Below are 25,578 nucleotides of genomic sequence, written 5' to 3'. Positions count from 1 at the left end.
AGTTTTTTATCTGCAATATGTTGCATTGAAACACATCGAAATACACACTCTGACTATCATGGCTTGTGGATATGTAAGACAAGCCCAACACCCTCTGTCTGCACCTGCTTCAAACGCACAGAAAAAGAAGAAAATTGCAAATGGAATTGTTTAGACAAAGTAGAAATCTGTTTAATTCAATAAAATATCAAGTACAATTAAAGCATTTTCCCCCATTTAATATTAAATAATTAGACTTATTTCATTCATTGCCAATACTATTACAAAGAGTTGCATCATTTCACTGCAGCACAACTCTTCCCCTTGACAACCATTGCTCCAGATACACACAAAAATGTAGAAATTCACTCGCACGTATGTAAAATATGCACCGAAATACTGCATACACACAAATAAAATGACATCTGAGAATAAAGCGAAGGGTGACATGTTGAAGAAATCGTGAATGATTGCGCAATCAATCCATGCACCCTGTGCTCTCCTTCAGTCCCATTCAAAGTGTCCCTGTAAACTGGTGGTCGCTGTCTTCACCTGTGAAAGCATACCGTTTCTTTTTCTCTCAACACTTGTTCAGTGGCATCACCTCTAGAAGCTCTTAAAGTCCATCAATGATTAGAGGAGCACTAGTGGAGTCTCTGCTGGAGGTTTTTTTTCTAACATTGTCTGGTGGCAGAGTGGCCAGCTCTCTGGGCAGCAGGTTTTCTAACATTGTCCGGTGGCAGAGTGGCCAGCTCTCTGAACAGCAGGTTTTCTAACATTGTCCAGTGGCAGAGAGCAGGTTGCGCAGCGTGGCCAGCTCTCTGGACAGCTGCTCTACTCGCTTTTGTAAACGATCATTCTCAGCAGCCAGCTCCAGCACTTTATGTTGAGTCTCCAAGTTGCGCATCTTGGCTTTGTCTCTGCTCTTCCTCACGGCGAGGTTGTTCCTCTCGCGCCTCACCCTGTACTCGTCACTGTCCTTGTCCAAGCGCTTCTTTCCAGCTTTCCCGCTGGACATTTTGCCACCGCCGTGCGAAGAAGAAGGTGACCTGCTTCTTTTACTACCTGACGGTCCAGGTGTGCCGGGCGGGCTGGAGCAAGTGGAGGACGCGGAGGAGGAGATGTTTCCAAGACTACCGCTGTTGGACTGGTAATGAATGTAGGACCTCATGTCAAACCCAGACGACCCGTTCTCCATCTTTGCGTCTTCCTGGCTGTCGTCTCTGTCAGCAGCAGCAGCAGCAGCAGCAGCAGCAGCAGCTCTGTAGCGGCTCTGGATGAGTTCAGAGCTGCTGAGCACACTATCCACCCGGGTCTCCTGCAGCTCGGTGTAGCCCAGCAGCGCGTAGGGCTCCCTGGGGTCCCTCAAGTTGTCGCACTGACTGCTCGTCTCCAGCTCGTTCAGCAGCGAGTAGTTCTTGTAGTTCTGCAAAGCTGCAACTCTCTTGATCTTGTTGCTCTCCGCGAGGAAATCGGAGAAAACGTCCCCCTGTTGTTGCTGCTGCTGCTGTTGTTGTTGTTGTTGGTGTTGTTGGTGCTGCTGTTGCGGACAGTGCAAAGCTGAATCCAGGTAAACGCTGAAGTCTATCGCTCTCTCCCGCTCTTCAATGCCCAGCTCCGTCATCGAGTCGCCGAGCCTCCAGTATGAGCCGCCGTTGCCGTTGCTTATGGGACTGATAATGCTGTCTCTACTGTGGATAGCAAAGCCGCCCTCGTCGTAGAAGCCGGCCACTTCCATGGATCTTAACACCCGCCGGATTGCAGGAGCATGGAGGGCTTTGAGATGAGACGCCCAGGCTGGTTGGTTTTTGTTTTTTTTTGGTTCAGTTGCTTCAGTTGCGAAATGGCAGAAAGTGGTCGGAATGTAATGAGTTGTTTAAAAATGTCCTGTGTCACTGTGACTGTGACAAAAACACGCAGTGAAACTACTTTTTTTTGAAGAGGCTGTGTTCATGGATTGGGAGGAATTGACAGGTCTTCCTGTCTCAAGGGTGTTTTATGAGACGCGCTGGGCGGGGCGTCAGCTGGGCAGGTGTGTGACGCTGCAGCGAGGAGCCAACCGGACTATCTGCCATGCTTTATGAACAGCTTTCACGCATTCAACTATTTGTGTTTGGACATGATAAAAAAAACTTAAAGGTCCCATATTGTAAAACAGTGACATTTTCATGGCTTTTATATTATAAAGCAGGTTTAAGTTCTACATAATTACTGTGAATGTATTGAAACACCTAATCCACAGAGAAACACACACAGCCCGTATTCGGAATTTTCTGTCCATTTGTGATGTCACAAATCTACAATATTTAGACCATTTCTCAGTTTTAAACGTGAACATTCTAAATGTATCCAAGTTTATTTCCTGTTGCAGTGTATGTTAATGACATCAGCTGACAGGAAGTACACATGGACCCAAACTGTTGCCCAGCAACGCAATTCCGTTGCAATTCCATTGAAATGCACTAAAACGGAGGGTTTCAGACAGAGGGTAAATACAGGTATATTCAGGCTGACAGTATGAGGAAAATAAGTTTTTTTTTAAACATTAAAGTATGTAAACATGTTCTAGTAGAAACCCAAAATACAAGTATGAACCTGAAAATGAGCATGATATTGGACCTTTAATCTGGGTTTTTGTGAGAGTCATATCTTGCATAAAAAGCATAGACTTATACAATACAATACATTGTTTAAAGACAGAGGAGTGAATGAGGGTGACAGAAAGGTAACTGAGTAAGGTTAGCTAGCTACATAGCCTGAAGATCTTTCCCGCATTCAACTATATTTGTGTTTGGACATGATAAAAAAAAAACTTAATCTGGGTTTTTGTGTCATTAAGTTGTGGCATAGACTTTTAGTGCAGCAGCAGAATAAAAGAAGGGAAATGCAACTTTAGTGGTTTTCATGAAACGAAACTGAGACAACATAAATTTAAAAAGTGAAAATAAAAAAACAACACCATGTCTCTTTACCCCAACTGTCACAACAAAATACTTCTAACCACCATTTGTTGACAACACGTCCATTCACGCCCTCTACAGTCACATCTCATCAACTTGACAATAATGGAAAAATCCCACTCAGTCAGTGGCAACCATTTTCTAAGTTCATGCGTAATCACCCCATAACAACGATGCTCCTGAAAGCAGCCCAGCACATCTCCAGACAGCTGTTTCCCCACAACACACACACACAGAGAGACTAGTTTAAACCAGTCTGTTGTTGTGTGGTCAAACTGTACAAGATGATACATCCACTTCAGCACTGTATGAGGGTCAGGGTGGGAGTTGTGAGGAATTTAGTCAGCCTAGTTTATGTGAAAAACACTTAAATGATTTCTCATAATGCCCCAAGATCTATGTATGTCTCATGGGTCATCATTTTATTCCTCTCAGAACATTACATTAACAATAAACAGTTCACAAACAAGTAGTTAGAACCAGACACAGTGACTCAGTGGCTGAGGTGACAAAACAGATCTTGGTATCATATATATATATATATATATATATACACATACTCAGTATAGGTCTAATGAGCCTCAATGCACACAGCCTGCTCATAACTTGACTCGCAGCTCTTCTTTATACACTACAATTTGTAATCAGAGCTGAGTGATGTCGATTAAAAGTGAGGTCTTACTGCCATCTTGTGGTAAACTGCAAGAATGTGCACAGGCGACATTACAGCAACATACTGTATGTGTATCTCTACAACTGTTTCACTCATGTGCAGCCAAAAACACTTATGTCTTTCCCAGGAATATAAAACCCCTTCTTTTTACCAGGTGGATCCCCAACATATGCATGCACCTGTGTTACAGTTTATTCTGTGAATCATTACAGTTTGTAACTTTATTGCTGTATTTTTTTGGTATAACTGCTATCTGCTGTTACTAAAAATGGTGACCCCATAGCCTGTTAGGGAGCCTTGGGCCAAAAATTTGCTGTTGGAGAATAAAGTAGTATATGTGTACTCAGTTACTTTCCACCAGTCAATACTGAAAGCTGTCTCTCATTCACTTTCACCCAACAATACATTTGATTGCATAAGCTTATGTTTTTATGCAAAATATGAATCTGCAACGTAACCAGTAAATCCAACTGTCAAATAAATGTAGTGGAGTGAAAAATGTAATATTTCCCTCTGTGGAGAACGTACAGTATAAAGCAGCATAAATTGGAAAGACTCAAGTACAAGAGCCTCAAAATTGTACTTAGATACAGCTCTTGAATAAATATACTTGTTACTTTGCTGTTGGGCCCCAACTGACAACCACTCCCAATCCGTTGTATACGTGCCGCGTCGCCTTCAAGTTGATACAGCATGTCCGCTTCATTATTAGAAAGTAACCAGGACTAATGTACTGGTATAACACCACCTGATCCTAGGTTTTCTAAATAATAAAGGTAATAAAACTAGATTCTGACCTACAGTACCGCTACAAAACCGGGCCACAAGATTAGCTAATAATGCAGAACCTACCTTAGTTGATATTTATATTAATCAAATTAGTTAAATCAATTGGCACATAGTGAACCTAGGACTTTTAAGGGCCCCCGGGGATCCGTTCCCTGTTTTGCCTGGTCATATTTTAGAAGCTGATCCAATGTTTTGTATGTAAAAGTAAGATAAATGTAATGTCTATTTACAAGTACAATATTTACCCCAAAATAATGTAGTGGAGTAGAATCATTAAGGATCAGAAAATGGAAATACTCAAGTAATGCACAAGTATCGCAATATTAAAGATAACTGTACTTACTGTAGTTACACATTCCACCACTGCAAACAGTGAACTTTTATAGTATTTAATACTGTAGGGTCACAACTTTTGTTAGTTGGCTAGTATAGTGTCTATTGAGCAGTGGTGCAAATTAACCAAGTACGTTTACTCAAGTCCTGTACTTAAGTACAATTTTGAGGCTCTTGTAGCCTACTTTACTTGTGTATTTCCAATGGGTCTACTCCACTACATTTCAGAGGGAAATATTACACTTTTCTTCACTGCATTTATTTGACATCTATAGTTGCTGGTTACTTTGCAGTCATATCTTGCATAAAAAGCATACGCTTATACAATAAAATACATTGTTTAAAGACAGAGGAGTGAATGAGGGTGACGGAAAGTAACTGAGTAAGGTTAGCTACCGGCATATATTATAGCAGCTATTCTCAACCACTGGGTCGGGGCCCATTGGTGGGTCTCAGAGCGCCATCTAGTGGGCCGCGGAGGTACTTCAAATGGTCAGATTAACCTCCTCAAAATCCGACAGACCCTATTCTGTCTTTCAGAGGTTGTAGCGGGCGGGTTTTAAAGCTAGAGTTTAGATACTGGTATCATATGAAACTATAAAAACCTAAGGAATCCATTGGTAACCATGTCATGCTAGCTTGTCGGGAAAAGCGCTAAATAACGCTCCAAAGTTACGCTAAATTTTGTCGAAGTAACACTGGCAAAGCCATTTTCAAAGGGGTCCCTTGACCTCTGACCTCAAGTTATGTGAATGAAAATGGGTTCTATGGGTACCCACGAGTCTCCCCTTTACAGACATAATGTTCTCGGATGCAGTGACACAAAACGGAGCTGTTTTTAAAGTGAAAAAGTGATGTTGGGGACAACCCTGCTCCAGTAAGCTCCACAGCGTGTGGTGAGGAAACATGACCCTGAATAGTTTGGATTCATAATGGCAGGGAGTGATGGGAGAGGGTAAGCTGAATATGTATGTGGGTCTTTACACCTGACAGTGGCATAACACATATTTATAGCCCAGTTTGTCATTTATTTGGGAAAGTGGTCCTCGGAAATTGTTTATTAATCAGAAGTGGGCCTCAAGTTCCTGACTTATAGGCTACTTAAGTACTGTATCTAAGCATAGTTTTGAGACTCTTGCACTTTACTTGAGTATTTCCTATTTATGCTACATTACATTTCTACTCCACAAGTTTAAGAGAGAGATATACATGTTCCACTCATTATTTGATAGTGTAATATAGTGAGAGAAAGATGATGTATTTAGCTTAACCTTACTCCACTATATTTCAACACCACGATATTTATTTAACAGATAACATTAGAGTTCATTTGAAATTAGGTTAACCTATAACACAAACTATAAGTAACATTAGAAGCCTAGCTACTTGTAATGAAGTACTTTTAAGTAAATGTATTGCTAATTTGCAATTCTAGTCAAATATTGCTGAACAGCAGCAAATGGCAACCAAGGTGACAAGAAGCAGCTATACCACTTTAAGCAACTGGTCATTCAACACCAGGTGAGGCTGTAGCAGCAAAACCTGCTGATGAATTTACTTTGAACTGACTTTAAAAACAACATAATTAAGTAAAAGGTGTGAATAATTATTCCGTTAATGCCTCACCTGACGGTACGTTGCTAACTGCTACCTGTCAGTCGGTTGACGGTTGGTTGAAGTTGCAGCATCACAGAATGTGCCGGGTGACAGATGTGGCTGTAACACCTGCTCTGGTTGTTAGGTTGTTTGACATCATGTACACAGACAGAGGGAGAGAGATATGAAGAAATTAGGAAAACATTCTTGATGAAACCCCCCAGCATTAACACAGAAACAGTTTTTAAAGCTAGTCACATGTCAAAGACAATTTTTGGAACAGTAATGCAAACAGCACTTTACTATGGACATAAATGCACTTTTCTCTGCTGCTAAACACGACTGCAAAGTGTGTGAAATTGTGTCTGAAACGTTTACTTATTTTATTCTTTTATTGTTATTTTTAACACTTATTTATTCTATCATTTTTAATGCACTGACGGGGAGCTGGGAGAAACAATATTTCGTTTCCTTCTGTGTATACAAATACTCAGTGAAATGACAATAAAGTGAATCTTGAATCTTGAAATGTAAACTCCAAGATTTTGTTTGTCCAAAATAAAATACAACATATACTTGGATAAAATAGTGTCATTGCCATAGAAGCTGCAGGATATGTCAGTGCATGTCACAGAGACAACCACAACAACACATAATAGATGTAACTCACACTCTGCCTTTTATTTACTCCTCTACTTCATATATATATATATTTTTTTACATTTATCCTTTGATATTGCAATATATTGTTATTAATTGTTTTTTATTTGTTTGTTTGTTTTATTGACACAACAAACATTGATTACTTATTTATTGTTTTCTTCCATTTACATGCATGTTCTTTTTAAATATCTATATATTGTAATTTGCTTAATGAATTGTATACATGTATATACAGACGTAGGCAAAATTGTTGGTACTCTTCCGTTAAAGAAAGAAAACCCCACAATGGTCACTGAAATAACTTGAAACTGACAAAAGTAATAATAAATAAAAATTTACTGAAAATTAACTAATGAAAATCAGCTGTTGCTTTTGAATTGTGGTTCAACAGAATCATTTTAAAAAACAAACTGATGAAACTGGCCTAGACAAAAATGATGGTAGCCCTAGAAAAGATTGAAAATAATTTGACCATAGGGACATATTAAACTAAGGTGTGTCCTGTAATTAGCATCACAGGTGTCTTCAAACTTGTAATCAGTCAGTCTGCCTATTTAAAGGGTGAAAAGTAGTCACTGTGCTGTTTGGTATCATGGTGTGTACCACACTGAACATGGACCACAGAAAGCTAAGGAGAGAATTGTCTCAGGAGATGAGAAAGAAAATTATTGACAAGCATGTTAAAGGTAAAGGCTATAGGACCATCTCCAAGCAGCTTGACGTTCCTGTGACTACAGTTGCACATATTATTCAGAAGTTTAAGGTCCATGGGACTGTAGCCAACCTCCCTGGACGTGGCCGCAAGAGGAAAATTGATGACAAATTGAAGAGACGGATAATACGAATGGTAACCAAAGAGCCCAGAACAACTTCCAAAGAGATTAGAGGTGAACTCCAAGGTCAAGGTACATCAGTGTCAGATCGCACCATCCGTCACTGTTTGAGCCAAAGTGGACTTAATGGAAGACGACCGAGGAGGACACCACTGTTGAAAGCAAATCATAAAAAAGCGAGACTGGAATATGCCAAAATGCATATTGACAAGCCACAAAGCTTCTGGGAGAATGTCCTTTGGACAGATGAGACAAAACTGGAGTTTTTTGGCAAGTCAAATCAGCTCTATGTTCACAGACGCAAAAATGAAGCATACAAAGAAAAGAACACTGTACCTAATGTGAAACATGAAGGAGGCTCGGTTATGTTCTGGGGCTGCTTTGCTGCATCTGGCACAGGGTGTCTTGAATCTGTGCCGGGTGCAATGAAATCTCAAGACTATCAAGGCATTCTGGAGCGAAATGTGCTGCCCAGTGTCAGAAAGCTTGGTCTCAGTTGCAGGTCATGGGTCCTCCAACAGGATAATGACCCAAAACACAGCTAAAAACACCCAAGAATGGCTAAGAACAAAACATTGGACTATTCTGAAGTGGCCTTCTATGAGCCCGGATCTAAATCCTATTGAACATCTGTGGAAGGAGCTGAAACATGCAATCTGGAGAAGGCACCCTTCAAACCTGAGACAGCTGGAGCAGTTTGCTCACGAGGAGTGGGCCAACATACCTGTCGACAGGTGCAGAAGTCTCATTGAGAGTTACAGAAATCGCTTGTTTGCAGTGATTGCCTCAAAAGGTTGTGCAACTAAATATTAAGTTAAGAGTACCATCATTTTTGTCTAGGCCAGTTTCATTAGTTTGTTTTTTAAAATGATTCTGTTGAACCAAAATTCAAAAGCAATGTCTCATTTTCATTAGTTAATTTTCAATACATTTTTATTTATTATTACTTTTCTCAGTTTCAAGTTATTTCAGTGACCTTTGTGGGTTTTTCTTTCTTTAACGGAAGAGTACCAACAATTTTGCCTACGTCTGTATATATGCTGGACAGATAATAATGCATACAGTGCACTTTCATAGACTAATCTACTGGACTTACCCTGCACTATATTCATTTTTTTAATAGTTGTGTATCACATCTGTTACCATGCACTATATTCAGTTTTAACAGTTTCCTTCATCTCCTTGTATTTTTATATCTGGTATATTTTTTTGTACTTTGCACTACTAACTTTTGTACTGCCTTTTTACTAACATGCTCCGCACTATGGAACTGTGATGCTGGAAACTTGAATTTCCCTCAGGATCAAGAAAGTTACTATCCATCTATCTATCTATCTATCTATCTATCTATCTATCTATCTATCTATCTATCTATATGTTTTGGTTTCGTTCTTTTTTTTATTTATTTATTATTGAATTGAGGCTTTGGCAATATTGTTCACCTGACAGTCATGATCAATAAAGCATATTGAATGTAATTGAGAGAGAGCTCCATCTCCAGTCCATCCAGCAGAGGGCTGAAGCAGAGAGGCACCAGACAGGACGGGTGGGGTCAGGAAATGCGGTCTTTCCCCTCGCTAACACCCATTGGTCACTCGGCTGTCTCAGTAACATTTTCCCGTGCTGTGATTGGCTGCAGCGCTCAACGACTTCGCATCTGATTGGTTGAAACCGCTCCGTTGTGTTGTGGGCTGAGAACTTGATGATTCCGTTGGTTCCTGACTGTGTGAGTAGAGTAGAGCGAGAGATTGAAGGGGCTGGGCCCATACAGTGTGGAAAGAAATGGCGAGAATGGTTAACGAGAACGGGTGTGGAGTGGAAACACAGAGCCCGCAGCCGGAGCCGCAGGGACCGGGCCGGGGTTCGGCCAGATGGGGTCCACAACACGCCGGAGCCCGAGAACTGGCTGATTTATACTCACCAGGTGAGTGGATCCTCTCAGCTGATCCGTCTTTCATTGGCTCGTTCAAGTGTCCACGAGTGGTGTGATATAACCGACAGGCGTTACATAGCGTAGTTACCAAGTAACCAAAGAAACTAGTAAAACCACAAAGCAGTTTATCTTCAGCTGCTGCAGTGAAATGACACCGAGCAGTGAGAGACAGCTGGCTGTTTGTCACAGTCACACTTTTGTTGTTACACAACAGGAATCATGTGAGGATGAGGTTGGATTTGTGTTTGATAAGCTTGTTTTCCTCTGACATTTCGAGCATGCAGGCTGGAAGAATCTAGTGCCTCTACTTTGGGCTCAGAAAGCCCCATTTGTCCATGGAGCTGCTGTGACCTTTCATAACAGTCAGCCCATAGACCAACTCACAGAGCAATGCATATGTAACCAAAAACTACTTGTCTGGACAGTTTTGAGATCTTGGCCATTCCACTTGTGCCAGTTCTCCCACTATCATTGATAGCATTGAAAAGCCTTCACGCCCATTGTACAAATACTTCATGCCTTTTGGGCTCCTCATATCTTGGATTTCGACAGCTTTGCCTATAAGGAGATCAGACTTTTTTATAGCCACTAAGACTGTAGCCTCCTTCGAACTGTGAGATGAGGACAGGTATTTCAGGCCCAGCTGCTCATCAGTCATGTAACAAGCAAATTGCAGAGGAATGTAGTCTCACTGATGTAAAGAAGCATTTGATAGTTAATCATGTTGCTAATAGTTTACGTAATAGGACGTTTTGCACTGTACATCATATCACACCATGTTCAGCTGAGACATAATGTGACTGATAATCTTATCAGGAGTGTGCCTTGTGTTGAATCCTACTCTGCTTTTCCTTTAAGGCAAAAGATGTCAAGAATGGTTCAGTGTCGTCCTCTGCTTCTCTCTCATGGCCTTCAATTTCATTCACCTTCTTGCCAATTTCAACCCGGGACATCTGTGGCCCATCCTGTTGAGTATTGGTAAGTGCTGACTGAAACATTATACAGTATAATGTCGTATTGTCGCTGATTGGTGAGTTCTGTGTTTGTTTTTTAGAGCCGCAGTCCAAACAAAGTGTTGGTTGTTCTCTCTTTATTTGAGTGGTCCTCTCATCCTTTTTGTTTCTGTGCCTCTCTCCTCCTCAAACTTCCTTTTCAGTGGCAGGAATACTCACTGCGGACTTTGCGTCAGGACTTGTTCACTGGGGGGCTGATACATGGGGATCAGTAGATCTACCCATCTTTGGAAAGGTAAGGTATCCGTTGTTTTGTACTCTAAATAATCTGTTTTTAAAAAAGGACATTTTCCTGCATTCACAGTGCATATTTGGTGTTTTTCAGGCCTTTATACGACCATTTAGAGAGCACCACATCGACCCCACAGCCATTACCCGTCACGACTTCATTGAGACCAATGGTGACAACTGCATGCTGACCCTAATCCCTCTAGCCAACATGGCCTTCAGCTTCCTCACCCTCTCCCCCGGTGAGTTTTGCATCAACAAACCGACTCTGACATTTTCTTCTGTCTGCTTTTCTAAACTATTACTTCAAAAGGAAAAAAGACTCCAAACAAACAAGTTTCTGTCTCCTTTTCACAGCGGAGATTTACCATATCTACCCGTGGTACTGCTACTTGTTCGCCCTAGCCATCTTTGTGACCCTAACCAACCAGATTCACAAGTGGTCGCACACGTACTTCGGCCTGCCTCGTTGGGTCGTGCTCCTACAGGACTGCCACATCATCCTCCCCCGCAAGCACCACCGCGTCCATCACGTCTCGCCTCACGAGACGTACTTCTGCATCACTACAGGTTTGTCTTTATTATAGGGATTAAGGGTGTAAGAAAATATTGAAAATATCGAGTATCGCAATATTATGTTTGTGATACTGTATCAATTCTCAAAAACCCCATTGATTTTTAATTATTAGTTTACTTGCAAAGATTAACTCAGTCAATACTTTATTTCATTTGCAATTAGATGTACCATCTCAGTGTATGTGCCCTCTCAAAGTAGTGCTATGATACTGGATGTTACAGGGACTGATAAATGCAAATGCAGATCCGACTGTTCTGATTGCATAAAAAGTACACTTTTTTACTCAGATTTTATGCATACGGTGATGTGTTCTTTATACTATGACAGTTTTCCTAAAATTAGATTTCAAAAATTGTAATATATCGTCTTGCTTACAGTATCGCAATACAGTGGAAACCGCTTATAGTGATCACATCTGTCTGGGTCAAATTGATCACTACAAGCGGATGATTATTATAACCAAATTTTGTTGTGGTGCATCATTTCTAATGCACATTACCATCCAATTGATATTTGTATATTTCTGACATAAATAAAAAAGTAATAAAATGGACCGCTTTGCTATTTACTGCCTTTTCCCTCACCGAGGGAGAGGCATTACCATTTTTGGCCAAAATTCAATTAATGTATAACATAGTTTTAAAATGTATTTCCATATGTTGTCATGTATGAAAAGACCCTAAATGAACACTGTAAGTGGACTTCTTGATTACTACAAGCAAACTATTTAAACAGCATTTGTATAGGAATGATTCTGTCCCAAGCTTTTTGATCACTGTAAGCGGTTTCCACTGTATATCGCAATATATTGAGTCTTACCCACTGTATCATGATTAGTGTTGTCACAATACCAAAGTTCTGACTTCGATACGATACCCTGCCTAAATATCTTGATATCGACACTGAAACGATACCACAGCAAAAAATATTAGGAAAAGTAATGGAATAATAGATGACAGAACATGGAACTTAAAATGTTTTTTTATTAATTAAAAATGTTTAAATGTATTAAGTTAAATTAAATTAAATCACCGGAGAGTGGTACTGCAACACGAAAGACGACGAGAGGCTTCCAAAACAAAAACCCACAAGACGTTCTGCGAGAAGTTGATGAGAGAAAAGCTGCTAAAATTAGAAAGACACCACAATACCTGTAGAAAGAGCTGTGTTGTGTCAAAGTGGTGTGAAGAGTCACTCTCACTGCTTTTCCTCTCTGTCCATTTCGCGTTACAGAGAAACACGGTAAAATAATACTTTAACACGTGCTCTTTGGTGGATTTAAGTGTGTACTGAATTACAGGAGATGCTTGGACAGATTCAGATAAGATGGTGAAGCTAATGTTACGGTACATTTGATCGGTAATTAGAGCCGCGCTGTTATTTCCTTATTTTTTTTAAGGGAGATCTGCTGATAAAGACACCAGCTCAGAGCAGGACTGTTCAGCCGGCGAGAGATTCATGACCTGCTTTAACTTCATTTATTGACTCCATCCTTCTGGTTATCACTATAGTTTATTTATTGACCGCTTTTGCCCACCAGCAGCAAAGTTATAACTGCCTGCTCCCCCGGGATCCCAATCCTAATGGCGTCCTCTAAAGTAGAGCGCTGCACACACACAGCCCGCTGTCGCACATTGACACAACTCAATATCAGTACTAACTAGAATGGCACTCGGAGAGCGCAGATCTCCGCCCCCCTCTCCGTTCAGCTTGCGCCATCATCCACGTGTATTTTTGTTTCTGTTGAGATCAGCTGTACGTAGCGGAGCATCGTAAAACACTTCATTCAAACTGGACAAAAACGAAATAAAGCTCACCTAAACCGCCGTCGTTACTCTTTCCAACAATCACCAAGTGTGCTTTGGTCGAACTCAACTGTATTTCACCGAGTTTAATGTGAAAAAACGCTGATTCTACAGCTGTTCCTCCCCACCCCCCGCTCTCTCTCTGTCTCTCTCTCTGTCTCTTTCTCTGAAGGTCACGCGTCATCATCGCGTCATCAGTTACACTGCGCATGTGTTATATCCAGAGGTCTTAATGTTCTTGCTGATCGGAATTCTTAAAAAAAGTCCTGAATCCGGACCATGATCCGCATCGCCACCAAAATCTAATGGATTGTTCATTGTGCCACACCATACCCCTCCAAACAATTCCATTCAAATCCATCGCAGACTTTTGGAGTAATCCTCCAACTGGACAAACCAACAAACCAACAAACCAACGCCGGTGTTAACATAACCTCCTTCCTAGTCCTTTGGCCTTGGCGGAGGTAATAAAATGGGGTATTGTACCGTTGTTAACGGCAGGGTATTGCAATACCTTTCTAGTATCGGTATACCATAGAACACTAATCATGATAGGTATCGTATCGCCAGATTCTTGCCAGTACACAGCCCTAATAGAGATTATAGAATGAAATCAGCCTGTAAATAGTGTTTTGAAGATGAAATCTCTCAGTTAATGGGATGAGAGTGAGGCAGATCTGTCATTGAGCTTTGTCTCCAGGTTGGCTGAACTACCCTCTGGAGAAGCTGGGTTTCTGGAAGAACCTGGAAGATCTCATCCAGAGAGTGACGGGAGAGAAGCCCAGGTCGGACGACCTGAGATGGGCTCAAAAAGTGAAGTAACGCCTGCAGGCTAACGGCACCCCTACCTCAGAAGACGCTGGCTCCGTCCAGGCTTCTCATCCCCCTTTTTTGCCTCACACAAACTATAATCCATAGGAAGAAAAACTAACAAACACTTTTTTTCTGATGCCATAGCTTTAAGTCTTGCACATTTTGTCTGTTTTTCAAGAGGAGGGCTCTGTTGATGGAATTCTTCATCGCTCGTGGAGATCATTTCAAATCGCAATATATCCTAAACTCTTCGTACGTCTAAAACAACTCATCGCTTTCTTCAGGCGATTTACAAATGCTTTTGCTAAGAAGGTATATTCAGATACTTTATAGCCAGACACGGACGATTTGAAATCGCTTTCCAAGGAGATTAAAAGATTTCCCTCACGTCAGAAAGTTCAAACAATCCCAAGAAAGAATACTTGAAAGAGTGAACACTCACTGTTTTTCTTCTCCAGAGACACAGCTGTTCATTTACAGAGTGGATAAATCACGTTATATTTAGCACAGCTTTTTATTTTCTCTGGATAAGTCTTTGCATCTCCACCTCAGCAAGGGTCTACTTAATGTGCAAGTAATACAATTGGATTTAGGCCATGGCAAGTAGTAGGGCTGGGGTGATGAAGAATGCTTTACCAATGTTGATAGCTAAAGAACAAATGGGGTAAATTACTGTTACATTTCTGGATTTCTTGCACATTTGGGTCTAGCTGCACACGTTTGGGAACTATTTTTAAAGAGAGGTGATGACAATATTCAAGAGTTTCGTCATGGATTTGTCAAACTGAGATAGCGACTACAGTTGCAGTGGAAGAGTCAATGCTACTCTAAAGCCAAAATCATCCCCCAGGATGCTAAATGACCGATCTGACAGCTCAGAAAACGGGTTTTAATCTAAACAAACCAAAAACAAACAACCAAATTCCTCACATTGCTGTCAGATCCTAAGCTGGCATATTGATTGGAATCTGTTATCTGGCCATTGAAACAGTTTGTATTAATATTAGGGCTGCAACTAATGATTATTTTCATTATTGATTATTTTCTTGAATAATTGATTAGTTGTTTGGTCTATAAAATGTCAGAAAATGGTGAAAAAGGTCGATATGTGTTTCCAAAATCCCAAGATGACGTCCTCAAATGTCTTGTTTTGTCCACAACTCAAAGATATTCAGTTTACTGTCATAGAGGAGTAAAGAAACCAGAAAATATTCACATTTAAGAAGCTGGAATCAGAGAATTCTGGCTTATTTTTCTTAAAGAATTACTCAAATCGATAAATCGAAAATAGTTGGCGATTAATTTAATAGTTGACGACTAATCGATTAATAGTTGCAGCTCTAACTTGCATCTTTGATGGTAGTAGAAACAGAAGATGAGTAATTTGATCTGAAAAAGTCAAATTGAAATATGTGTAACTGTAGTCAGTGTTGATGCTTGGCCATTAGAAAATCTGGACAAATACACATATCATGCTGTTCTGCCGAGTCAGTCTGGCCCGACTAACTAGTCTTTGCAGATGATCATGTGTTCTCCGTGAAAAGCCTTTTTTAGTTTTTATTTAACTCCTGATAAACAGACAGGTTGGCAGGAAAGAGGCAGACTCAGTTTTGTCGAGCTGCCTTACATACCGCAGATGCAGTACTTGTCTTTTTCTGTTTTGTTTCATTTGCTTCACTTTTTTGTGTTGTTGCAACGGTTATTCTGTCTTTCTGGGATTTGTGCCTCACTCAATCAGACACAGATACTCCAAAGTTATGTGCCAACAACAGTGTGTAACATTGTTTTCGCTCCTCACTTCTTGCTTTTCTTTTGTATCGTGGGAAGGAACTAGTCTGAGCGTAACATTCCCCGTGAGTAATGCCACCACCGCGTACCGTCTTGGTAACTGTGACAAGCTGACTCTGTGACGTTACAAGGGATTCGGTGACGGCTTACGATCCAGGAATTTCTTCACTCTTCTAGATGAGATTATATAGTTAATTGATTGATTGAAAGTTTTTTTTAATGCTTTAGCCAGTAAATGTAAATGTATTGTACAGCGAATAACTATGCATTGTAATAAGAAGCCCTAAACCATACGTCTTAACTCATCTGATTAGGTTAAAAATGCCTTTCTTTTTCTACTAGTTTACACATATTTGCTATTTAAGTTGGAAAACTGGAGCTTAGAAAATTAGCAACTTAAACAGCATGACAAAATTACTTGTACTGATTAAGATGTCACTTGCACAGACGTGAAAATGCGTGCATGTATACAACATGTGGGCTTGTGCAAGCGATACACCAGCTTTCTTTTTAGTTACTGTAAGGCAGACACTGACTAGGGAGGATTGTGCTATACTGTAGCTCCAGATGAAATTAATTGTGCTGCTTTCAAAAGATGACCCCAAATTTTGACCAAATGGTCCCAAGTTTGAACTATCAAAATGTTATCTAATAAATTTAGGTTGAAATTGGAGGAGCTAACCTTTCTGTTCAGTTGGGTTGACCAGGTTAAAGGCTGAATTAGTGAGCTTCTGATGTTGTACTCAAAGTAGACAATTTAATAATAGTAAATAGTTATTTTTTAAGCCAAATTGATGCATTATATGATGTAATATTCCACTTTTTGAATCCTTCATACTTGATTATATACAATTATTCACCATAGGTCAACAGCAGAAGTACACAGCAGATTGCATAGTGCTTGTAGAGTATTGTGAGAAGCAGTTTTGTGTGTGCTGAGGAGTGTAATACAAGCTGGTAAATGCCTTTATGTCACTGGATCAAAGTTTAAGGCCGGTGTAGAAGTTCTACTTCTGTAGCTCTTTTTGATCAGTACTAGGCAAAATATAGTTTGGGCACTGCAGTAAAGTAGACTCATTTGAACGTTTGCAGACAACTTATTTTATAAATAGGAGTTTCGGCGTTTCGGCTCTACTGGATGTTTTGGCGCTTCAGCAAATTGCTTTTTGTGATAATATAAAAGTAATGACAATTTTAAGGATGCTTCGTGTTTTGTAACAATATCAAAGGATAATGGTTTTAAAATACAAGACATGCCATAATTAGTTTTGAGATTGCCAAAACTGACAACATTGCAATAAAAATATATGGCGAGCTCAGCAGGAACTCAATCTTAACTCTGAGAAAGACTTGCTGTCATAGTTTTGTCATAGTTGGGAGATAATTTGTCATAGTTTGGAGTCTGGTTGTGAGTATAGATCTAACATGCATTAACTTATTCTACATTCTTATTCTCCAGATGATCTCAGGATTGTGGTTAAGTAGGTTATTATGGTTATTAAGTTAAGGCCGTTATTTAATAGATAAAAGTTGTGTAAGTCACTCGTTTCCATCAGATTCTGTTGGCCAAAGTAGCCTAATGATTTTTAAATGCATTATAGGTTCTATTGTAGCCATATATAGGTACAGTTAACTTGGCCTCTTGTTCTTGAGGGAGAATTTGTGATTAAGCTGTGTTTGGTTTTTCCGTTTTAGAGACAGACATCAGTGGATTTGAGGGGTATTTCGTGACAATGTATGGTTAACAGAAATATTTTCCAATACTGGAAATTGTGAAAGCAAAGTGACTTTTTATTGAATTGCCTTATCCTCTCCCTGACTGATTTACTGTAAATCTTGCCAGCGATATGGGAAAACGGTTTATTGACTGACTTTAAATTCCCCTTCACTTGCTTCTCACTTCTTCTGAGGCAAGCCCCATTTGGATGTCGTAGTTGGTTATGTATGCTGGTGGTGATGGAGTTTTAGATATCAGAATAATGCCTTGATGCCTTTTTGTTGTCTTCCATTTGGGAGACTTACAATGTATATGTTAAACTGTATTTATAAATAAGCTAAATAAACAATTGATAATTACTGCTACCTGTTTTCTCTGATTAATTTCTTTCCTGGCTTTAGATTAAATATGTTGTAGCTATATATTCTCTCTGGATTACATTGAATAGTTTTATTATTACAACTGATTTATTGGACATAATGTGCAATATCATGGCATAAGCATGAACATTCTTTATTAACCATGCACTCTTACAGTTACCTTAATAAAGACTACATACACGCACCTGATCTTTACTGTTGACCTGATTATATTTTATGCTCTCTATATTTGCACTCTTCTCACTTTGTATTGCAAATGCTGCACAGCAATTTCCCTCAAGACAAATACAGTTTTATCTGATCTTATATAACATTCTTTATATTGTTGCTTTCCTCTTTCTCTGCCTGTATAATCCCTGTGTTAGTTTAGGAGCCTACAGTCAGAGCAGAGTCAAAGGTGTTTTTCAAGCAAGACATTTTGGCACGTCACAGTAAGAAAAGCACAGGTAAGTAATACAAGATCATAAATGTTATTGGTAACACATGCTCTTTTCCTTCTATGACAAGTCAAATAGTCTGCTACAGAAAAGGCCTATAAGTTATGAATTAATGTGCTGACACCTGTTGGGAGGTCATCTTTCAGGGCTATTATAGCCCTATGTATGGTTTGTTTTTACTTTATCTAAGTAGTAGTTAAGCTTTTTTTGTATTTCAAATACAACATTAACACTTGAACTTGGATTTCCCTCCTTTCTTCGCACACTTTGAGATGTTTAATGATGTTAAATACAGTTTTATCTGATCTTATATAATGTTCTTTATATTGTTACTTTCCTCTTTCTCTGCCTTTATAATCCCTGTGTTAGTTTTACAGCCTACAGTAAAAGCAGAGTCAAAGGTGTTTTTCAAGCAAGACATTTTGGCACGTCACAGTAAGAAAAGCACAGGTAAGTAATACAAGATCATAAATGTTATTGGTAACACATGCTCTTGTCCACTACTTTAAAGTCAAAACTGCTCCACCAAATGAAAATCTGCTCAAAGATTGTAGGTCAACCCCCTTGAGAAAGTCTATGAATCAGCCTATTATAATAACATCTTAAGGTCTCTCACCCCAACCATGTTTTGAACAGTGAATATGAATTGTTACCATCAAATCAGAGATACAGGGTTCCACGATTTAATAAGGTTAGACTGAAGCACTCTTTTGTACACCAGTCAATCCTAAAACTAAATATGGAGCCTAATCCCAGATCAAATGTACGTTGAAGGGCCCTGAATATCGTCTTCTGTGATTGTAATGTTTAAATGTAAATATCCTTGTTTCTTGTCTTTGTCCTTTCTGTGATGTTGCAAATGTAGCTGCTGTGATGCAAAACAAATTTCAGACTTGTCTGACAAAGTATTATCGTATCGTATCGTTTTCCTTCTATGACAAATCAAATTGTCTGCTACAGGAAAGGCCTATAAATTATGAATTAATGTGCTGACACCTGTTGGGAGGCCTTCATCTTTCAGGGCTATTATAGCCAGCCAGGTTTGTTTTTACTTTATCTAAGTAGTAGTTATGTTTTTTGTATTTCAAATACAACATTAAAGGGACTATTTGTAACTTTTTAAGTGTATAAATGTAGCGGGTCGCCACACATGCGCGCTCCATATGCTCGTTCGCGTGTGGCTGCTGCCTCTCCTCCTCTGCCTGCCTGCCTTCACTCAGAGAGCGCGCGCATTCTCAGCTCGCTCCACCTCTAGACGTGAACGCGCGCTCACTCCACACTGCGAAAGAGTTAGTTTAGCTCTGAGAATATCTAGTGAATGTAGAGTGGACGTTTGTGCAGAAAAAAATGCTGCAGCTCCTCCAGACCAACAGAGGTTTCCCGTGTCTTGTGAAGTGACGGAGTTCCTCAGCTAGTAACATTATCGTCTCGTTACCGACCGGATGCCGGTGTCTCCCTGCTCTCTCCGGCTGCGGGCGGAGAGAGCAGGGAGACACGCTGCAGAGCCCCGCTGCATCAGCCTGCGCTGAGGCAGTAAAAGCCAACACTAGGATCAGATCTAAATCATGTTCATGGAGAGACCTTCGTCTGGTCAGCTAACATTACTGCCAAGCAGCTGAAATATAGAGTGATATTGTGGTTTTAGCTGACGTGTGTCGCCTCACTGTTTTGAGCGATGCTCGTTCAGGTATATTTAGCAAGCGCGAGCCCGACGCTGACTTTCGTTGATTTCACGGCCACAGGTGTCGCTGTTAACAAGCATTTCTGAAAGTTACAAATAGTCCCTTTAACTCTTGTGTGTTATATTCTATTTTAGCTTCTATCCTAGCTTTTATTTTTAGCTTGTTTTTATTTTCTAATCCTTAATGTTTTTATGTTTTTATAACTATTTTAATTATGTCTTAATGTTCTTTTGCACTTTGTCTCAATGTTCTTGAATGTTTATGTGAAGCACTTTGAATTGCCCTGTTGCTGAAATGTGCTATACAAATAAAGCTGCCTTGCCCTCCTTTCTTCTCACCCTTTGAGATGTTTTATGACACTACTGAACAGTTAAATCCTTGTACAGCATTACATTGCCTTGCTTCTAACTAACCATCGCCAGAGGGGGACAACAAAGGAAGCGACGCTCTGCGTTTCTCGTCCACGCGCACGCAGCGCTGTGGCCACAATGGCAAAATGTACGTGCGCGCTCCCGCAGTGTGCAGCGACAAGATGGCGGTCGCCGCCGGATTAGGTAAATGTACGAAAAGAAATCCATCCCAAGCTGAATCATCGGCTGAATCAAATGTCACGATGTAGCTGTGCAGTGTCGTAACGAGGCTGAATATCTACAGATCGCGCCTGTTGTGTTGAAAAGCAGCAAACTAACGCCGAGCCGGCGCTGCTGAGCTGAATGAATAGGAAGCTAGTAGCTAACAGCTAAGCTAACGGAACTGAAGTTAGAGAAAAGCGCGACGGGCTGCGCTCTTTCTGCAGATAATGTCATTGTTATGTCGTTTAAAAGCCATTTAACACCAGTCAAATGCGTGTATAATGATGTGTGACGTGTTGGCTTCCGTTTAATGACGTAATGTAGCATTAATAGTGTAGCGTCGATGCTCGTGCAGCGCTAATGCTACCATAACGGTCCTGCTAATGTTGTCTTATATGCGATGTAACATTATAGTTACTCTCAAAAAGGATGTTTCACTGTGTCAAAACATTTAAATGCTATTAATAGATGCGAGTGCATCATCATTCAGCCTGCGTGCATGTTTCACGTCAACAATGACGGGACGTTTTTCTGCAGCTAACCACTAAAACATGATGCATGTTGAGCTTCAGAGGAAGTGATGAGTCTGGAGATGCTGAGGTGATGTGATGATGAAGTGATGCACCGTCTGGTTAGCGTGACTGTGTGTGTTTGCATGGCTCAGTTTAACGCTACAGCAGCATCAGATCTCACTGCAGAGGCCAGATGATGCAGCAGCATCGCCACATGCTACATTTGAAGCTCCTGAGTCTACCATTATGGAAAGAAAGGCAGATGAAAGCCGGTCAGCTTTAAGGCGTTTCTTATCTTCCTGTCACGTTGTGTGTGTGTGTGACTGCATGAGTCACCTGCTCAGAACTGCAAGTCATTGCTCTCCTCGGCAGAAGCTATTGTGAAATTTACAGTTTTAGTGTGGTGGTACCTAAATCCCCTTTCGTGTGCATAACAGTCTGACTAATACTAATAAGGTGTGTTTTGTCCACAAACAGGCGTTAAAGTTCCTCGCAATTTCCGGCTCCTGGAAGAGCTGGAGGAAGGCCAGAAAGGTGTGGGAGATGGGACAGTGAGCTGGGGTCTGGAGGATGATGAGGACATGACCTTAACACGGTGGAGAGGGGTGATCCTTGGCCCTCCAAGGGTGAGTGGGGTGACACTTTTTTAACTCTTATAATGAGGACTGTGCAATAAGCATGACTGACATAGTGTACATATCAGGATCTATGTCTAAAGGGATTGAGTGTGATGAATAATGAAAGTGAATTTGAGACAGTGGAGCAATAAAACACCGTAGTATCAAATAATAATATCACAAAATGACAGGAAGCGACAAGTAGCACACCGTAAAGCACGGCCCTCAGAGTGAAAATCAGCATTTTAGCATTGATTCTTTAAATGCTAAATGTAGGAATGGCTTTTATGCATGCTGGTATGGTTCTCATTGAAACTGTTTATAGTTTTCTTTAGTTTTGGTTGACTGTCTTTGGAGCTCAATATGCATCTGTAAAGTATAAAACTAGAAGACACCACAGTACCTCAAGGACCTTTATCAGAGGACTGTGGACATTAATCTGGCTCAGCCAACATATTTACTGTTGCTATGGAACTGGGTACAAAAATATAGATACATTTTTAACTGTCATAACCAGGATTTCTCCCATAGATTTCACATTAATGGTTGAATAAATTTGAACATTGTGTTCTTGTGTTCTTGTGTTCACTTCCCTCTCTCTACCCGTCTCTGTCAACAGACAAGCTATGAAAACAGGATGTACAATCTGAAGGTTGAATGTGGGCCAGAATACCCAGAGTCACCACCGTTTGTCAGATTTGTGACGAAGATAAACTTGAATGGCGTGCACACCTCCAACGGTGTGGTATGTAAATCTTCTAGTTCTTATTCCGGCTTTATTACTCAACTTTGGATGCCTCAGCTGTCAGCAGTCTCTTTTGAAATAGATAATGGTCTTGTTCTTGCTACAATGATTAGTAATCATGTATATTTTGTAATATCAAAGAGTATGTGCATGCAGCACAAATGCTTAACACATAAAGTGGCATGTATAAAAAAAAGTAAAGTTGCACGCAATTAAAGGAAGACTGTCATGCCTGCTCTGCAGACTGGTCAGTGCAGATAAGCTAGTTCCTGTTGTAAGTGCATGCTTGAATCCTCAGACAGCTAATGCAACCATTGCATTAATTCTGGCACAAGACAATAAGATATGTGGTGTACAGTAAGTCATCTACGTCTTCATTTAGACGCTTCAGGGTGCTTTCTCACCAGCGGTTTGGTCCAAATCTGATTGCTGTTCACCTAAAAACTTGTTAATATGACATGACCAAGAAACCGTATAGGATCCACCCGAAGGAGGTGATCTTAGATTGATTTCACTCAAACTGTAGTATGTCAATTATTCTCGATGTAGGAGAACAAAAAATGCAAAAATCCTTGTGAGACTCGCTGCCCGACAACCTATCCTAACCTTAACCATTTTAGGATAATGCCTAACCTTAACTATTCGTGGTCAGTGCCTAATCTTAACTATTCGAGGTCAAAGCCTAATCTTAACTATTCAAGGTCAATGCCTAACCTTAACTATCCTAACCTTAACTATTCTAGGTCAATGCCTAATCTTATCTATTCAAGGTCAATGCCTAACCATAGACATCTTGCGAGAGTTTCCGAAATTGATAGTTACTTTCTAGACACGGCTCTGTTTTCCCCAGGAGGGCAGTGGACAATGTGCAATTGTTTTTTCACTTCTTTGCGAGTGGTTGTGCTCCCTTCAATTTTTCAAATGCGGCAACGCCCGGCTAGTCATTGTTCTCCATTTTCCTAATGTATGTCAAAATGGGCTTACTACGGATCGAGGATAATCATATATATAGGTTTGGAATAAAAAAAAAAAAAGGATAATTTCAAAACTTAACTGAACATACAGGAAGTCACCTGTGATGACATAACATATCTTAACATTTTGGTAATTTGGAAATGCAAAATTTAAGACAGTAGACTATTTATGTTGTGTTTTGTGATGTGTAGAATCCATCCACCCATTCCTTACTTGTTCTCTTGTCCTGCAGGTGGACATGCACGCGGTGACTGCACTGGCCAAGTGGCAGAACTCCTACAGTATCCGGATGGTGCTGCTGGAGCTGCGACGGCTCATGACCTGCAAGGAGAACATGAAGCTTCCTCAGCCACCGGAGGGCCAGATCTACAGCAACTGAGCCCACTGCTACGTTTGCCTCCATCTTTTTCTCCCTCTCCCTCCCTCCCCTTGCCCAACTCGTCTGTTTTGCTTTCATCCCTTTATCCCCATCCTCTCCGCCATGTGACATTCCACCTCCTGCCAACACCTTGACTGAGCACACACACACAAACACACACACACAGACACAGCAGAAGATTCAACACACACATAGCAGAAGATTGAAAACACACACGCTCACACACACATAGCAGAAGATTGAACACACACACACACACACACACACACAGCAGAATGAACACACACATAGCAGAAGATTGATCACACACACGCTCACACAGCAGAAGACTGAAGTACACAGTATAAGACTTAAGTACACTGTAACAGATACATGCAAACATACACACACACACACAAACACACACATCTGTATACACAGAAGACTGAAGTACACAGTAACAGATGCATGCAAACATACGTACACATTTTTGCACATGCACATTTATCTGGATACACACACGTACACACAGCAGAAGACCTATACAATCCACAGCAACAGGTACATGCAAATATACATACATATATATGTGTAAACACACACTTATTGAGCGTTCATGAAAGTCATTCCAGGCCCTCCCTCTCCCATCACTGGAGCTCTGGGTGGACTCGATGCGACGAGGCAGGCGGAGTACCTCGGTCCACACCAGATATACGATCATTCAAATACTGTACATGTTACTAATCTTTTTTTTTATTATTATTTGTTAAAAAAAATGCAGATTGTACAATAACATAAATAATCTTATTGAGTGTACCTCTTTTGTGTGTTGCCTTTTTGTAACAGTAAAAAAAAAAAACGGCCACTTAACATTATTGCACATTAAACGTGCTGTTAGTTATGAGATAATCTTTCAAGGTGTATGAATGAAGGCCCCCCCCCCCCAAACACATTCAACCTGGCAAATAATGTTAAAGATATATTGTGATGTGGCCAGATGTCTAATGAAATATTCTCCTCAATGTGTGTTGACATGGGCTTGCACAGAATAATCACGCAGTCCTGTTGTAAAAAAAGCATGACTGCAGCTCGGCAAGGTGCCTGGAAGTGATCACCTTTCATCACACATGGCTTTTTTTTTCTTCTCTTCTATGTAAGAATTGTCCAAAGTGAACATTGTGTATCTATACCACTATATCTGATCGTATGCATAGTAGCATAGTATGCACATCTACTGTAGGTCTGCAGAAGTCCCAGTTTTAAACCATGCTTGAAACTAGAAGTGAAATCAGCTACCTCTTTTGGTCCTGTGTAACGTCGGAGTTCATCTGACTTGTGAAACTGTCTTTGCTACTTTCTGTGACAATTTGTTTTACTTTTTCTCCACTTCTTTCATAAATCTTAATTCATGCTTTTCATGCATTTGTGTCGTTGTAGATCACTATACGTGTTAGTCATGAAAGTTTATATGGAGCATTCATACATAATTACTTATGTAGTGTTTATTTACAGAACTTCTGCTCTTTAATTATTCTCACAGATTCAACAGAAGTGCTTAGAAACCACTATGTTTATTCACTTTCTTCTCTGGAGTTAAATG

General features: G+C 40.3%; 4 protein-coding genes across 7 annotated transcripts in view; 2 read left to right on the top strand and 2 right to left on the bottom strand.

Moving 5' to 3' along the window:
- Window positions 1-6,427, bottom strand: part of LOC119489667 (kelch-like protein 12) — a 42,133-nt gene extending 35,706 nt beyond the window's left edge. Inside the window, exon 1 of one of the 2 annotated variants that reach the window (XM_037772406.1) lies at window positions 6,361-6,427. The gene's annotated coding sequence lies outside the window, so the exon portion shown is untranslated. The remainder of the gene's footprint in view (window positions 1-6,360) is intronic. The other variant, XM_037772403.1, reaches the window with a different exon arrangement.
- Window positions 147-1,959, bottom strand: cebpb (CCAAT enhancer binding protein beta). Its single transcript, XM_037772410.1, has one exon. It carries the CDS (start codon window positions 1,715-1,717, stop codon window positions 752-754), a length of 966 nt encoding a protein of 321 aa, XP_037628338.1. The 5' UTR covers window positions 1,718-1,959; the 3' UTR covers window positions 147-751.
- A 2,961-nt stretch (window positions 6,428-9,388) lies between the features above and the next one.
- Window positions 9,389-18,065, top strand: peds1 (plasmanylethanolamine desaturase 1). Its single transcript, XM_037772110.1, has 6 exons — window positions 9,389-9,750; window positions 10,618-10,737; window positions 10,916-11,007; window positions 11,098-11,242; window positions 11,358-11,570; window positions 14,083-18,065. Exons 1-6 carry the CDS (start codon window positions 9,609-9,611, stop codon window positions 14,202-14,204), a joined length of 834 nt encoding a protein of 277 aa, XP_037628038.1. The 5' UTR covers window positions 9,389-9,608; the 3' UTR covers window positions 14,205-18,065.
- Window positions 18,066-20,644: 2,579 nt separating this feature from the next.
- Window positions 20,645-24,884, top strand: LOC119489546 (ubiquitin-conjugating enzyme E2 variant 1-like). 3 transcript variants are annotated; one of them, XM_037772113.1, is made up of 4 exons: window positions 20,645-20,753; window positions 21,761-21,909; window positions 22,520-22,645; window positions 23,853-24,884. In XM_037772113.1, exons 1-4 carry the CDS (start codon window positions 20,696-20,698, stop codon window positions 23,997-23,999), a joined length of 480 nt encoding a protein of 159 aa, XP_037628041.1. In that variant the 5' UTR covers window positions 20,645-20,695; the 3' UTR covers window positions 24,000-24,884. The 3 variants fall into 3 exon arrangements, with proteins under 3 accessions (XP_037628041.1, XP_037628040.1, XP_037628039.1); XM_037772112.1 differs by having other exon boundaries at window positions 20,681-20,759; XM_037772111.1 differs by lacking the exon at window positions 20,645-20,753 and adding an exon at window positions 21,439-21,555.
- Window positions 24,885-25,578: the final 694 nt, after the last annotated feature.

The sequence above is a fragment of the Sebastes umbrosus genome, chromosome 6, assembly GCF_015220745.1.
Source record: "Sebastes umbrosus isolate fSebUmb1 chromosome 6, fSebUmb1.pri, whole genome shotgun sequence".
In the NCBI taxonomy this organism is placed as follows: domain Eukaryota; kingdom Metazoa; phylum Chordata; class Actinopteri; order Perciformes; family Sebastidae; genus Sebastes; species Sebastes umbrosus.
The sequence above is the reverse complement of the archived record's forward strand: the minus strand, read 5'-3'. Positions and strand labels throughout refer to the sequence as shown.